Source organism: Cyprinodon tularosa, unplaced genomic scaffold (assembly GCF_016077235.1).
Source record: "Cyprinodon tularosa strain WSP-4 unplaced genomic scaffold, ASM1607723v1 ctg413, whole genome shotgun sequence".
NCBI classification, from domain to species: Eukaryota; Metazoa; Chordata; class Actinopteri; order Cyprinodontiformes; family Cyprinodontidae; genus Cyprinodon; species Cyprinodon tularosa.
The window spans coordinates 64161-80252 of NW_024039134.1; the positions used below are offsets into that span (position 1 = coordinate 64161).

A 16092-nucleotide genomic window follows, 5' to 3' on the forward strand; every position below is an offset into this window, starting at 1 on the left:
ACAATTCTAAGAAAAAAGTAAAAATTATGAGATTAAAATAATTAGTCTGAGAAAAAAGTCAGGATTCTGTGATTAAAGTCAGAATTCCCAGACAAAAGTCAGAATTCTAAGAAAAAAGTCAGAATTCTGACTTTTTTCCCATATTAAACTGAAATAATATTTAAAAATCAGTTAATTTTTTTATTTATTATTGTTATTTTTTTTTCCGGTGGCCCTTGTCCTCTTCCGTACATTTGGGAACATGTTAGTTAAATAAGAAATATTAAATCGTTCCACTGCTCTATTTGCAGCGTGCCATTTGATTGGCTCTGACCTTGTGTCACATGACTGACGAATCCAGGAAGTGTTTTTCTCCCACAAAGCGGAAGCGAATAGTTTGGTGGACCTGAAACTGTTTTAGGGAGAAATTGTTTACGAGCAGCAAGACACGCATAATTAAATATCGGTTGTGTGGAGTTGGTGTTAGCTTTCTTTCTTTCTTGGTAAGGACGGCCTGCTAGTTATTTGTTTGTGACTAAGGATGTTGTAGTTTAGCTTTGCTAACTCACCTTATCGAGCTTTAGCTACAGAGCTGCTGTTTTAGTTAGCTCGCACGGTTTAAGTTTACAAAATACATTAGGGATGTATCACAGCTGATTTGCCCCTAGTTCAATGATTGAGTTTTAGATTTAAGAATGTGATTTTTGTTTATTTTACTGTGTTATTTACCGTACAAAAATGTTAGCTTCGAGGCAAACATTAGCTGTGTGAGGTCAGTTTCCTCCTCGATCTGTAATAGTTTGCGAGTTAAGAGCGATGTTTTCTGGCCCATGACGCAATAGAGATGGACAGCTGAAGATAATGGTGACAGTTTTCTAGTTTCATATTCTTTCAAATATTTTTTTAATTTTAATCTCGCATAATAACAGCATAAAAATTGTGATCAAAGTACCTTAAAACTAGTTAGTTGCTTACCTTTGCTGAAATTAACTGTAGGCTAGTTGCCTTACCTTTTATGTATTTTTCCTTCAACAGTTTAATATATTTTTACTGTAATGTAATGGAAATGTTTTTAAACTGTAAAAAAAAAGCTAGCTATGTCATAATGCTTCAGCCTTCTTTCAGCCAGCTGAGCAGCAGTGGACAGTAACAGATTGAGGGGTTTAATGCTACAGAGATTTACACTTTCTCTGCTTGTCATGTGCACTGGACTCTAATTAGCATACCTTCAACTGTATTTGCATTATGGCAATCTAAAACAGTTTAACGGTAACTTTTTAAAACTTGAATGATTCCACTCAAAAGCTAATTGAATCACTATACAATGATATAATTATTAATGTATATGCATGGAAAGCTTTTCAGCTGTGATGGTTTAGTGAAGCTTTTCTTTCATTTATTTTTATTTCAGTAGATTTCCATCTGCTCTTCCAGAAAAAAATGGAATTATCGATTAAAAATAGAATTTTCTTGGTGTAACTATTTTCCTTTAGGTTTCAATGCTTAAAACATGTTACTGCAAATCTATAATTGTCCTATTTGCTCAACTGGACTTTGTCCTTTTTGTTTTTCTTTCTCATAAAGGACCTGAAAACTCTACTGTGGCACGATCCATCTGGCGTCCCCTCCAGTTGTGTGATCGCTGCCTTTATTGATCCTCATACTCGGATTGCTGACCTGTAGTTTCTCTGACTACCAATGGCTGGACGTGGTGGTGGAGCCAGTAGGCCTAATGGTGCCGCAGCAGCAAACAAAATCTGCCAGTTCAAGCTGGTGCTGCTAGGGGAGTCTGCCGTCGGCAAGTCCAGCTTAGTCCTGCGCTTCGTTAAAGGCCAGTTCCATGAATTCCAGGAGAGCACAATTGGAGGTAAAAGGAAGTAAACCTTTAAATAAATGAAAGCATTAAATGTACGGACTTGGCGAAAAATGTGCGATATTTCAGAAATGCTTTTAACCAACTTTATAATTTCATGGTATTTAGAGTTTGCTTTCAATTGTTTCTATGATATTTAGAGTTTCAAAAATAACCATGGTATATGATTCAAAAGCTTTGAGAAATGAATCAAAGCACTGAAAGATTCCTAATAGGATTAAAGACTTTGGAGTTTCTTAGTCTTTGCCCCCGACTCTCAGTTTTAGGGCCCCAGATTTTTAGGCCCTGAGCTGCAGTGTTGTGGCGTGGTGCTGTCAAAGGGTTCTTCTTAACCATATTGGTCCTCTGTTGTTAATTCTAGTTGCTTTTAGATAAATTTTAATATTAGACTTAAACTTAGACAAACTTTTTTTCATTTTGTATGCATAGAGTGTATACAAAACGAAATTGTGTTGCATACAGCTTACAACAGTGTAATAATATTGCAGTTGGAGTAGATAAATATTACCAACATTACTAATAATGCAGCAATTATCAGAATATAACAGTGTAAGAGAAAAAGAAACCACTTTAAATAATGGTGTAAAAGGGCATTAATATGAAATGTATATTATATTATTCTCCATATAGAAGTGTTTCAAAATTACTGGTGAACTTCCAACATATAAGATACAACTCTACACATGGATGGTCTCCGAGTGCTTCACTCTCAGCATGACAAAGATCTGTTAAAGGGGGTTCACCTTTTCTATTCTCTGAACAGTCCTTTCACCAAATTCCCAAACAGTCTTAAGTCCTTTATTTTCCTCAGTGTTAATTCAGTAATTCAAATAGTAAAGATACAAGCTAAAAAAACAATAAAAAAAGTTGGCTATCAATTTACCACCTTGAGATAATTTAACAGCAGAGTCATTTTGAAGCCTCATCACAGCTCCACCATAGACCTACGCAACTTGAGCTCAGCATCACTCTATGATAAAGCCTGACGGCTGTGGGGGGAAACAAGAGCGACAACAGTGAAGGAACAACATGTCATCTCAAGACATTTGCAGAGACAATTCAATCAGATCATACAGTCAGATCAGTAAGAAAGTTTTCCATCCTGCATCGAGTCGGATTTTAGATCAACCCTGGTACCCCCTGCAGAATGTCAGTTCATTCTGATTATTTTTTTTATGTGAAAATATCTTTGTTGCATGTTTCCACACAAAGGCCGAATCCCAATGTTATGGCAAAAACATTCAAACCTGGTTCCTGCCAATCCTAACCAGTTTCACTCTTAAAGCTTTTGGCCATGATTATATTTTTAATCATCAGTCACACATTAACAGTTCAAATCTGTTTACTTTATTTGAAATGAAGACCCAATCTGCTCAATGCATTTCTATTTTTGCAACTGAAACAGTGTTTTAGTAAACATAATTGATTTTCAATGCAGTCTGGTTGTCTTTCTCAAGCCTGAATAATAAAATGACAGTTTATTTATTAGAACTTATTGATCCTCTTTGCTCTTCAGCTGCATTTCTCACTCAGACGGTCTGCCTGGATGACACCACTGTGAAGTTTGAGATCTGGGACACAGCAGGTCAGGAGCGATACCACAGCCTTGCCCCAATGTACTACAGAGGCGCTCAGGCAGCCATTGTGGTCTATGACATCACTAACACAGTAGGTATCAGCTGAAGGATTTAAGAGCTGTTAAAAATACAGACGGCTGTAGCTAGTTTTAGTTTTATTGACGTGATTGTGTTTTGGAACAAGATTAAGGTGTAGTTAAAATAATTTGTGATCATTATAAGTAATAAGACTCTGTAAGCATTATTGTTGCTGAATATTTACTTATAAATGTCATTTTAATAAAACCTCTTCAAATATGAAAAAAAAATATTGCATCAAAACCGACTGAGTATCAATTTCAGTGTGCAAAAACAGGACAATGTGCAATAATTTGAGCTGGAAGGTCATCATTTTAAAATTGGTGATTAGATTTTTTTATCCTATTGTTACTACCCATTAGCTTCATAATCTGTGAAGGATGTGTGTTTTGGCCTCCTATCATTAATGCATGATAAAAATGTAAAAAATTATCTTTCTAATCCGGTCAATTGGTTCACTAGGACACATTTGCACGTGCAAAGAACTGGGTGAAGGAGCTTCAAAGGCAGGCCAGTCCCAACATTGTGATAGCTCTGGCAGGCAACAAGGCAGACATCGCTGATAAGAGAGCAGTGGAATTTCAGGTAAAAGATTTAATCATGTAATTCCACAAAGAAAATAGTTAAATATTTAGGACTTAATGTGGTGCCTTTATCCCAATGTTACTTTTAAATCACTTAAACCTAACTTTGATGAATAATGTTCCCAGGAGGCGCAAACCTATGCTGATGACAATAGCCTGCTGTTCATGGAAACTTCAGCCAAGACTGCAATGAATGTCAATGAAATCTTTATGGCCATTGGTAAGTTATGAGTCATATTTCACACCACCATTAACGCCACTGAAACCAGTTAGAAAGATTCGATGAAGATAGAAGATAATTATTGGAAAGAAAAATAGTGGGGGAGGTGACTACAAAGTTTAGTCTTTGAATTTCTAGATCCCTGAATGTGTCATGTTCATTGGTCTGGTTGAACCATACCTTGCATGTGCTAGCACCCCAGGATCTACTTTACTCAAAGGCCATTCTGTTAGCAAAACGGCATTACTCCAAAAGTAACATAAAAAGTAGTTTTATTGTATGCAAATGCACTTGGAGACAAAGACCTTTTTTTTGTAGTAATATGTTCAAGTGCTTTGATAAAACTGAAATGGCCCGTTTGATGTATATCGGTACATTTGTAGGAACAATTTATAAGCTTGTTAAGCTGCTATCTCAACTGTGAAGTATGGGACCAATGCTGGTAAATAGAAATTTATGGGATGATCATGAAAGAAAATCAAGTAGTAAAATTAAAGAAAAGATTTCAAAAGTAAGGCATAAGTTTAAAGATTAAATACAGATGTATTTTAATATAATACATTACCTTACATATATGGGCAAATTAGGAACTATAAGCAAATTGTACCTCTAGGTGGGCTGTTGAACACTAACTATGGAGCAAAACAAGATGTGTGTCAAGCCATGCTTCCCTCTACCTCATTGTTATGTTCTTCACCCCAACCCCGAAAAACCTTGTGGTAATTAAATTAATAGTCCTGCCCACCTATTGTAGTTCTAGGATGAGGCCGGCCTGGCCAGTTGTGCTTTGTATTCTCTAGTTACAAACCTTTGCTTTTTGCATGCTGAACACACAACATGCAAAAGTTTACAGCAGTTGCTGCCAGCCCCACATATACCATGACCATGTCTCCCGTATTCTGCTACTACAACCTCACCATGGAGCCTTTGCCAATGCTTTACACCATCGGATAAGTCGTGCTCCATCATCTTAAGTAGGAAGTTCATAAAATCCTTTGAAAATCTTTCCAAAGAACGTCCACTTTCTAGGTGATTACAGACGTTTTTGTTTAAGTCTTAATCTGGTGTAAAAAGAGGCTAAAAATTATTTTGGATTACAGTGAAAATACGTCACATAATCATTGTTGTTCTAATCAGTGGAGCTCTGTTAGCAAGATTCAAACACCTGTTGCCGTGCATGTATCATTTACAGTATACAAAGCAAAAGAAATTCATGTTTTCACAAAACCAGGAGCACGTGATTAAAGTCCCAAATTGATAATGTTTATTTTCTTCTGAAAACTGGTGTGAATGAGGAATATGACGATCGTGCTGCAGCATGTTGCTGTAAGTTAACCTAAACAATTAAAGTTCTATTTGAGTTTTATATCATATTTAACAACTTACCTTATCATACTGTAAACTTTTATCACAGCTTATTGCAAGTTTTCCAACACCTTAAGTCTATTCATATTTAATTGCTGTAGAACTACAAATCTAAAGGGTGTTTGAATACAATTTCAAAGAAAGGATATAATGGGGAAAAAGTGTATGGCGGAAGTGAATAGAAATGCTTGGTTTTCAAAGTTATTTGAAAAAGGAGAGAGAAGAGTTTCCTGTGATGTGTTTAGTTACTTTCCTCATTTATATTCAACCCATTTAAATGGAGTTCAGTCTCAATGATCATGAAAGGTTTAAGCAGATTTTAGCTATTGAAAGAATATTAAAAGTGTTGTAGAAATAATAAAGCTAAAGCAGAGTTCAAACCTATCATGATGTGGCCTTCTGCCTAAACTGACACACTAGGCATGGGAGGGGGGGGCAGCCAAGGGGCCATGGTAACTCTGGAGGAGATGCTGAGATCTGCAGCTCAGGTGGAAGAACCTGCTGACAGGAGAACCGTCAACATTGTTCTCCACAAATGTACCTTGTTTAAGACTAGCAAGAAGAAAACTATTAGCAAAAGGTGCTTCGATCAGATGGGCGTAAATTTAAACTATTTTTTTTCCATGTAGGAATTAATGTTTTATTTTGAGCATATACATCAATAAAAGCTCTGAAGTATAAATGTCAACTTACTTTCAAGAGGATCAGATGAAAGTTCACATAATTCTTCTTCCTCCTGTCTGCTATTTGTGTTCATGATTTCCTGTGTTTAACCCTACCTCACATATTTTTTTTACAGCACTCTAATACATTTTTTAAAAAGTGCAAACCATAAATAACAGATTTTAAAACCTATCCTTAAACATGGTCACTTATAAGCACATTTACATCTGCCCACTGAGAAACACTGATGATTGTTTTACAGTGCATGGGATGCCCCTTCCTGACACAACCAGGATTTGATTCAGGGTCTCCCATATTACAGTCAAAGACTTAAACAACTTTACCATCACAGACTGCAGACACACGGACATTCCTTATCCCTTGTTTTGCTCTGTTTTGTTTTTTGGCTTGACTCTGAAATTTAAAACCAAGAAGAAGACACTCCTCAGCTCTAATACAGGCTACTAGGACCTGGCAACCTCTGAGCTGTCTCCCACAAACGTTACAGGTGGCGTCAGCTGTGGGAGATTGCCTATCAAACAAATACTCATTGGTTGGAGCCCAGGCCATAGCTTATCAGAGTTGCTATTCTATTTAACAAGGATTTTGCTCAAAGTGACCAATTTGTATTGGTTTGCCCTTTTACCAATACAGATTTTGTAAAAACACTACCAAGTTAGATTGTCTGTTTTAACTAAAAGATTGGTTAGACACATAACTTCCACACAGATTAAACCAAAAACTGGAAAAACTATTTTTTTTTTTAATAAAAGTGACTTATTCTTTTCCTTTTGCTCAGCAGTGCCCAAGTTACACAAGCACTTTCACTGTCTGCTTGAACCCATGTCAATAAAATGACAGAAAACAAACGTTGTACCTGAAAAAATTGTTGTTTCCTAAGACAATTTACACACAAAACCTTACAAAATATTTTATTATACAGATCAATAATGAACTATTTCAAAGGAGCTTAAATAAAAAAAAGGAAAACAATTGCAAACATCCCAGATTATATTGCTACCTATAGTTATGCACTGCGCCAGTAGGTGATGTGTTCACATGAAGTTCACATGATGCTCCATGAAATGAGCGATAAGTTGAAGCAATTTGGCTACAGGATCCAATGCCTCATGAGGCTTAACTTCTCCATCACTAGTGTGAACAGTACATGAACATTTGTTAAAGCCTGTTTCCTTCCACCAAATATGGTAGAAAAATATAGCAACAAGGTATACAACATTGCTTTTAAAAGATAAATAAAAATTTGCACTTGAAATAAGACAATGCAATTGTGCTTTCTTATTTTATGTGTATGTTGTCATGGTCCATTGGCAAAATGTCTCTTTTACATCCTCAATCCAAGAACAAATGCACTTATTTTAAGAAAAGATGATTTATCTAGATTTTCAGTTTTTCCGGTGTATGATATGTGGCGCCTATTATGGTGACCGAGGACGCATTTCTGCCGTAGCATAGGTGTCCATAACGATTTCAGGTATTCAGTAAGTTCACCTCGCTGCAGAACTCACATTTGGTTCAAGCCATGATGGTTTTTAAGCTTTTATATCTCCAGTGGACCAACTCCTGTGATGCTGCTTTTGCGTCAGATTTACAGATGTACGAGAAACAGGGAGTACAAAGGTTCCCGCTCGGGATTTTAGAGTGTATATAATGAAATGCAGGTAAATGTGTTCAATTTTTAATCCGTTAAAATGTAGCTAATTAAGTAAAATTATTAGCGTATTAAAGTCCCAGCCCAAATGTTTATGCACCAGTATACTTACCCAAATGAATTATGGGTGGTCCTCTCATGTCAGAGGGGGAAAAAAAGCACATCATTAACTATCTTTATGTAACAAAAGGCCAGAGAACCAGTACTTGTATGCGAGCTTAAATGTACCACTCATGACAGTAACAACATTTTATTGCTAACAATTTAATTTAAAAACATTTCTGTCTCTCTGTAGCAAAGAAGCTTCCAAAGAACGAGCCTCAGGGCGGAGCAGCACAAGGGGGGCGGACAAGAACCGGTGTGGATCTACAAGAGGCGACCCCAGCGGGCCGCAGCAGCCAGTGCTGTGGCGGTCATTAGCAAGTGCAAAACGATGAACTTAGAGAACGAGCCGTGAACATCATTTTAAGGACAACATGTAGCTAAAACACCGGCAGGCAGGAGAATGCAGAGCCTTTCGCTTCTCCTCTATATCTGATAAGACAGATGTGATTATCTGGATCCTCTTGATTAAAAGAACTTTAACAAGAATCATAAGCTATAGGGAACTCCCAGTATCCTTCAGTACTTCTTTCCCGTTTGCCACTGTTTATGTAAAACCTATTCATCTTCTGTGTTGATTTAGCCTTCCTTCACCATTCTCAAACCATGATCCTGAGATTGTTGCTGTTCTATCTGAGCGTATGTGTATTCTCTGACTGAGATGCACACACACGTAGCAGAAATGTAGTATACTTCTTTCATTTCCTTAATTGCAAATCCGTATCTAGGCAACAAATATACACACATTAATGCTTAAGTTGCAACAGAGCAATCAAGCTTTTTTCTTTTATCTTATTATTTTGAAATTTACAATATTAGATACCTGTTTGATTCTGGAATTATCTTACTAGCTACTAATATGTATACTGAGGTCTTTGTTTGCATCTACATATATTTTCAAGATTACCAAGGTCTTAACATGTAAAAAATGTCTGTCTTTAAGGGACAATGTCACAGATATATAAGAGTGAGTTCCACAAACTCAAAGTCTGACTGCCAGCTACTATCCAGATAATCTGACAAGCATGAAAATTCATGCATTTTCCCCTATTTATATATATTCCCCCCTATGTATCACGGAGGCTAAGCAGGAGAAAGACTTGGATGAGACGTGGTTAAAAAGCAATTCCCCCACAAATGTCTTTTCTTAAAGAGTAGGATGATTCGATTGCTCATCTGAAGAAAAAACATCTAGATTCTTTTATTTGTTGTGTCCAGGAAACTAACACCCAAAAGTTGTTGGTCATTTTTTTAAAAGAGAAACATGAAATAACTTGTAAATCAAAAAATAAATAACCCATAAGATTTCTTTTGTTTTGGTTTATTTCCATATTTTTGGATTTAGCTGAACTTTTTTTTGTCCTTTGGTCGTTGGGTGTTTTGAACTTTTGGATGAAACGCTTTAAAATAAAGATGCATCTCTAAGTTAGAATATAAAGATATATTCAAATTCACTACAACAATTAGACAAAAAAAAATTATGTTTAAGTACTTTAAGGTATCAAATCATCACTTAAAAATTGACAAAAATAGCTAGTTTAGCTTTTAATGCCGATTGTAATATTACAGCTGTGGTTAAGGTATGTGTTTTAGTCATGAGTGAGCTCTTGTTACCATTTTGTGGTTCTTAAGCTGAAAGTTTGGGAACCTCTGCTTTGGTACACTAAACAGTGGAGTAATTTCTCTCATCCTTGGTTTATCTAAATGTGTTACCTCTTGAAACACTCTTATACGGAAGCCGAGAGCGGTCGTGTACCTCAGATACTTTTTCACGGTGAAAAGAAAAAAAAGAAAAGAAAACTAGTTAATTTTCTCATTATCTAAACGTAAAGAAAGCCGTTTTCTCGTGATAACGAGGTGATGGTTTTCTCATTAAAAAGCTGTTTTCTCGCGATCTCGAGATGATTTGTGTGTGTTAAAACTGATTGCATCATTCAACACCACAACAGCAGGAGAGGATGTATAAGTCTTCTGAATCATTAGCAATTAGACCTATGCCTCCGCTGGCTTAGCGCCGGATGTTTTCTGAACAGCCCCGGTGTTACGCCTGTAGTAGGTATAAGTTGCATTAACCCCCAAAATGAGTCCAGATTAAAGATTTTCATTGAAAAACAGTCAAATTTGTTTCTACTGCATTACATGCAATCCAATCATCCACCACGACCTGACAATGAGTGAAAAGAAATAGGAAACAAAAAAAAAATATTTACACACACATGGTACCGCGACTACATAACCACTGGCACAGAAGGCATGGACGAACTGGGAATCCAGGGCTGTTGGCCAGCCTCATTTGTTACTCATACAAGTTAATAATCTCATTAACTTGAGAAATAAATACATAAATTATTTGTTAAGCCATGATAATGATTATGTAATTATCTCGAGGAAACAAAGGACAAAAAAAAAGAAAGTTGGGTATGACCGCTCTCGGCTTCCGTACTCTTAGACTTAGAGACTTAGATTTTATTTAGTCATTTTGTATACACAAGTATAAACAAAAAAGAAATTTTGTTAAGTACAGCTCTCTGGATTTCAACAACAATTTCATTTTTTAAAGTGCAGCCTTGAAAAGGTAAGCGGCAGTGATAAAAACAGTTATGAAAAATAAGATGTAAACATGACTATAGTTACAGTTCCAGCATTCGGGTTTTTGTTTTGTTTTTTACTACTCCAGCTGCAATCCACACCTTGTAAATCTCTTAAATCTGTCCCCCAAAGCTAAAGCAATCTTTTGCGTGTTTTGCCTTAATTTTCCCTTCCACAAAATGTTTCTGTATTATGTAAGTATCCGACCCTTTGTCAACATGCAGCTTCTTTAGAACTGACCTTTTGTGGCTTATCCTCCTCATTGATCATGTCATTGACTGTCTGTTGGACTGTTATCATCTCTATTATTCTGTGGGCTTTAAAATGGTTTATAATCATAATTCGATCCAGTTTCTACATCCACATGTTCCTGCAGGGTAACAGACGCTAACTCCATCTAGAAAGATACACTTCAGAATGTGACCCCAGGCTGTTGTTGCAACAGTAATAACAGCTGCTCAACATTAGGCTCTAACAGTAATAATAATCAGTGTTGATTAAAACTAAATGGTTGGATTATATATCTGTGTTTGAAGATTATAGGAGACAATGGTTTATTAACCATTTTCAAACACTAGATGGTAGCAAAGCCCCTAAATCCCAAAACAATGTGGGTGTAGGAGAGGATGTTTAATGTATATGCTCAATTGTTGGTCCATATTAGCACACTAATTAAACACATTTTATATAAAAACGCAACTAGAGTGAGAATACATTTACTTTTTTTTGTGTGTTTCATTATATGATTCATACAAGGTCAATTTTTGCACATGTATGCAGACCTATTGATGCTGATGTGCTAGTCTAGTCGGCCATACCAGTCAGAATGACTTTGTGTAACATTTTCTTCACCTTATTTCTGTAACAGCTGGAGCTGTTTGCTGTGGTGATTTGTGGCTTTTTGGAGAAACAGATTATTTAAGCCAATCTATAGCATTTTAAACTATTTTACATCAAATAGTAGATGCTTGCTGTTATTTGAAATAAAAACATTTGGACTCCCATAACTTGTGTAAACAAACTAGACTGAAATGTTTGCAGAATTGTGTTATATGATAAAGCTAATTATAGAATGATTTTTAAAATGCAATAAATATATATATTTATATTTATTTATATATATAAAGCTATTAATTAGGTTTATGACAGGGTGGCAAGGTCAGGGTGGCAGGGTGACAAGGACAAGTGAAAAGGTCAGAACATAAATTCAAGAGCTCTAATTTACTCCTGCATGTTTTGAATGGTTTGAGACAGTCTGGCCGAGAAAACCAGTAAGTCAAGAAAGAAAACAAAGTGACATATGAGTAAATAAATAGAGCTAATTAAAGCTAGTCTATTCTTTAAAACTCCAAACTCAAAAGTAATGATAGTTTTTTCATTATGAAAAAATTTGTATAATGGGAGGTCAGGAAGAATAATGTATTCAAGCATAAATTTACCCCACCTGACGGTTACATGACATATTTTTGGGCATTAATTTATTAAACAAAAGCGCGGTTTGACAAGTTGTTAAAGAAAATAATAATATGCTCCTCTTTTTTTTTTTTTTACAACTTTTTAAAATTACTGTTACTAACTGCAAGTCCCGTCCTTCAGTAGTGACAGAATTTACATCAAAACTTACGAGAGCTTAAAAAAAAATCTGTCTCATAAGGACTAATAAGTATCATCTAAGATAATAAATCATTGGGTCATTTGCCTTTAATGGCAAGCGTAACTCTTTTGAACACTGCAAAATTATTCAGAAATGCTATTTACCTTTTGGTTTTGATTACTATTTAATCCTTCCAGCCACTCCTATCAAAACCCTGTGAAGGCCTAGTTTGAAGTCACCCTAAAACACTAGGTTGGCTTTAAAGGAATAGTACACCCAAAACATGATTAGCCTTCATTTTCTACTCACCCCCATGCTGAACAACACCCTGGAGTACTTTTTTGATATCTCAAATGCATCTGGAGATCTGGGAGGCTTCTTGCTCTCTGCTGACATTCAAATAATGGAGGTCTTCCTGAAAGCGTGCACATGCGCGATCACGACGCTACGGAAGCCGGCAGACCAAACCAGATGAAAGTGCGCATTCAGCGTCTGCTCTTCCAATAATGCAAGCGTAGAAGAAGAAATGTGCTGTTTACCTGTGCAAAGAAAGAAACAACAAAAGAAAAATGTCTGAGGACTTCAGTGTTGAGGAAGAGCATGAGTTCTTTGCCGAGCTGAATGCGCTGGTTTGGTCTGCCGGCTTCCGTAGCGTTGGGATCGTGCATGTGCGCGCTTTCAGGAAATCCTATACACTACTGTTTATGCTCTAAAAACATTCTAAATTACTTCGTTTTGAGTAAATTCTGGATGCTACCCACTCAGGAAACATGGAATACATTGGACGAGCAGTATGGAGGAATATTGACACGTTTTTTGTGGACTTTTATGGACCTTTCTGTCTCGGGCACCATAGACCTCCATTATTTGAATGTCAGCAGACAGCAAGAAGCCTCCCAGATCTCCAGATGCATTTGAGATATCAAAAAAGTACTCCAGAGTGTTGTTCAGCATGGGGGTGAGTAGAAAATGAAGGCTAATCATGTTTTGGGTGTACTATTCCTTTAAAAACACTGTTTCCAAGACATTGACAACTGCATTTATCAAAATGCCTCAGAAGAAATTTCTAAGCCTTATTTAGAAACATAAGCTAGAAAATAATTGCATATATATATGACACATCCTTTCAAGTAAATGTATTTAGCAATGCAATTTAAACAGGAATCCTAAAGACATTCTTAAAAATGTTTGTCATCTGAATCTCTTCTCCACTAAAAATATTCTGTTGCAGGATATCTGGCCACTATTGTGACCTAAAGCACAAATAACCTGGAAGCAGCTTGACAATGTTCTAAGGAACACCTGCTTTGACATCCATTTGCCCCCCTCTACCCAAAAATATAGAGTAAAGTTTTTAGACTGGCCTAGTCTACCCAACCCTGTGTGGTTGCTGGTTACCACACGTACAGTATGATGGCAGTTCATTAAAACCTGCATTCAGAGTTTTAATGTTTATAATCTGGAACATCAAATTGTCGGGATAACGAAAAAAATAGAGGAATCTGAAAGGAAAGGAAATGTGTTTAAATGCTCTGTTTATGATAAAATGATGAAATTAAACAGGAATGAGCTGAGCTGATTAACAAGGATTCTGGTTGGGTTTTATTTGATGACATGTTGGTAAAATTAATCTAAATAAAACATTTAGAAATACAGAGGATAGATAAATCAGGTGACTTTAATCTCAACCACCAATGTAATCAAATTAAATGGTAAAAAATAATAAAATAATTTATATTTTTAAATAATTTGCACTCTAGGATGTCTTAATGTACAGCAACACATATAGAGAATTTATCACACACTGCCTCAGAGATATGGGCAGTTTCTGCCCAAAGAAAACTGACTACTCACAGTAAATGATTTCTCATTTGTTGGGCTGTCAGTGAAGATGTGTTCTGTCAAAAAAGAAACTCATTTCATGCTTGGCCTCTGTGAATTATAATGGGCTGAGAGCCCAACTGAAATTGACTGTGTTTAGGGGAGCAGCTTAGCAGAATAATGAAAGTGTAGCCTGGAAAAATAAACATCTCGTTCTAGGTTTGTTTCTTGCTTTTTTTTCTATGTTATACTAAAACAAGTAATTAGGTCAGACAATAATAGTAGTAATTAAATAAGCTTTTGTAACTAATAAACATCAGAATATTTTACCTAAAGAAAATGCATAGAAAGCATAAGTTCAGATGCATTTCTTCTATTTTCCAGGGCAGAATGTCATTTAATACCAAGGACACAGGGACGCCCTATCTGGATTGTGTTTTGCGGAGCAGTCTGAGATTTCTGCTGATAGCGATCATATGTGAGATGTGGTACAATAATTGTCTCCTATCTCAAATGAAACATCTGCCACCAGCCAGGGGCTTAGAGAAGAAGGGAACTGACTGCAATAAATGAAGCAGTTGCTGAAAGTGAAGCAATTTTCTAAAATACTGTTTTTTTTTTTTTTGTTGCTTTTTTATTTAACAGCCGTATATTGAAGTCAGCAACCAGTTAAATAGGCGTAATAACTAATTTTAATAATGATTTGAAAATGAAAGGAATAAATATAACTGTGTAAAATGTAGATGCTCTAAATGCATCTTGTATATTGTGTCTTATAAACTATCCAAGGTGCATCTTTCCTATTTGAGATAAGCCCAGAATGTGTCCATGAGGTCCATGATTGGCAAGTGTAAACATTTACTGTGCAGATATTTATATTCCCAATTTATAATCTTAAAGATTTTGTTTTAAAATTGTATCTCTTTTAAGACTGTAGTGCACACACTATATGCACTAAAGATCTCTTTTACCCATATAGTGCTGACCTGCAGCAGCTGTTAAGGGTTCGCTCACAATATGGATTGGATTTTAATCTTACATATTATCCAAAAAGCAATAATATAAGAGGATGTTAAGTAATGTTTTCCTGACTTTACTCTGTCTGGCCACGCTGTCAAGGTCATTAATGAGGAGAAATATTTGGGACAGTGTAAAACTGCTGTCCTGTCTCATGTGGGACATTTATAGGCAACATTGTATAAATGTGAACAAGCTAACATGCTTATTTGAAGGTTCTCTATGTGCTTAGTAGCGGTTAAAATTGCATTTTTCAATTATAGAAAAAGCAGCATGCATAAACTGGAGGTGGCTTGCAATGATGGCATGTGGATGGTTCAAGTTGCCATGATGGAGAAGTGCAGTGCAATGATTGTTAATGCCAATTAACAATGTCGAATGTCAATGTGCATGGGTAGGGTAGCAACCTCTGTTGACAGTATTTATACTCTGACCAACCCTGCACAAAGCTCAGTTAGATTCTTTTCTAATCTGTGAAATCATTGGCATCCTTAATTTATATGGTAATGGAGGAATATCCTACTTTGAGTATGTTTTTGTTTTTTTTATTGCTTATTCATTTATTTGAAAGATAAGGTATGGAATTTCTACTCCACTTTAAATTTTTTACATTGCAGTCCAACAACATGACATAAAAAAGGACAGGAGCTAGAAAAAATAAAAATAAATATGAAATATTATTATTGCACAGAATGCAGAAAGCTTTGAAATTATTTCTTTATAGTCATAGCTATAAATATAGATAAGGCAAGGCAAGGCAAATTTATTTGTATAGCACAATTCAGTACAAAGACAATGCAAAGTGCTTTACATGATTAAAATACAGGAAGATAAAACAGAATCAAAGCAAGTAGGAAAAAATAAAAAACAAATAAAATAAAATAAAAAAATGCAGAAACAAAAAAAGAATATTAAAAACAGTTGGATTAAAGAAAACGTGTTTTTGTTGAATTGTTTA

At 35.7% G+C, this 16092-nt stretch overlaps 1 protein-coding gene across 2 annotated transcripts; it reads left to right on the forward strand.

Moving 5' to 3' along the window:
* The first annotated feature begins 327 nt into the window (after positions 1 to 327).
* Positions 328 to 9422, forward strand: LOC119792209 (ras-related protein Rab-5C). 2 transcript variants are annotated; one of them, XM_038298735.1, is made up of 6 exons: positions 328 to 482; positions 1564 to 1846; positions 3369 to 3520; positions 3970 to 4092; positions 4218 to 4311; positions 8307 to 9422. In XM_038298735.1, exons 2-6 carry the CDS (start codon positions 1678 to 1680, stop codon positions 8429 to 8431), a joined length of 663 nt encoding a protein of 220 aa, XP_038154663.1. In that variant the 5' UTR covers positions 328 to 482; positions 1564 to 1677; the 3' UTR covers positions 8432 to 9422. The 2 variants fall into 2 exon arrangements, with proteins under 2 accessions (XP_038154663.1, XP_038154664.1); XM_038298736.1 differs by having other exon boundaries at positions 328 to 477; positions 1563 to 1846.
* Positions 9423 to 16092: the final 6670 nt, after the last annotated feature.

Coding starts and splice junctions, on each gene's coding strand:
- LOC119792209 (XM_038298735.1), top strand. CDS start 1,678: ATGGCTGGACGTGGTGGTGGAGCCAGTAGGCCTAATGGTGCCGCAGCA. Junction 4,093..4,217: donor AGAGAGCAGTGGAATTTCAG/GTAAAAGATTTA, acceptor TAATGTTCCCAG/GAGGCGCAAACCTATGCTGA. Junction 4,312..8,306: donor TGAAATCTTTATGGCCATTG/GTAAGTTATGAG, acceptor GTCTCTCTGTAG/CAAAGAAGCTTCCAAAGAAC.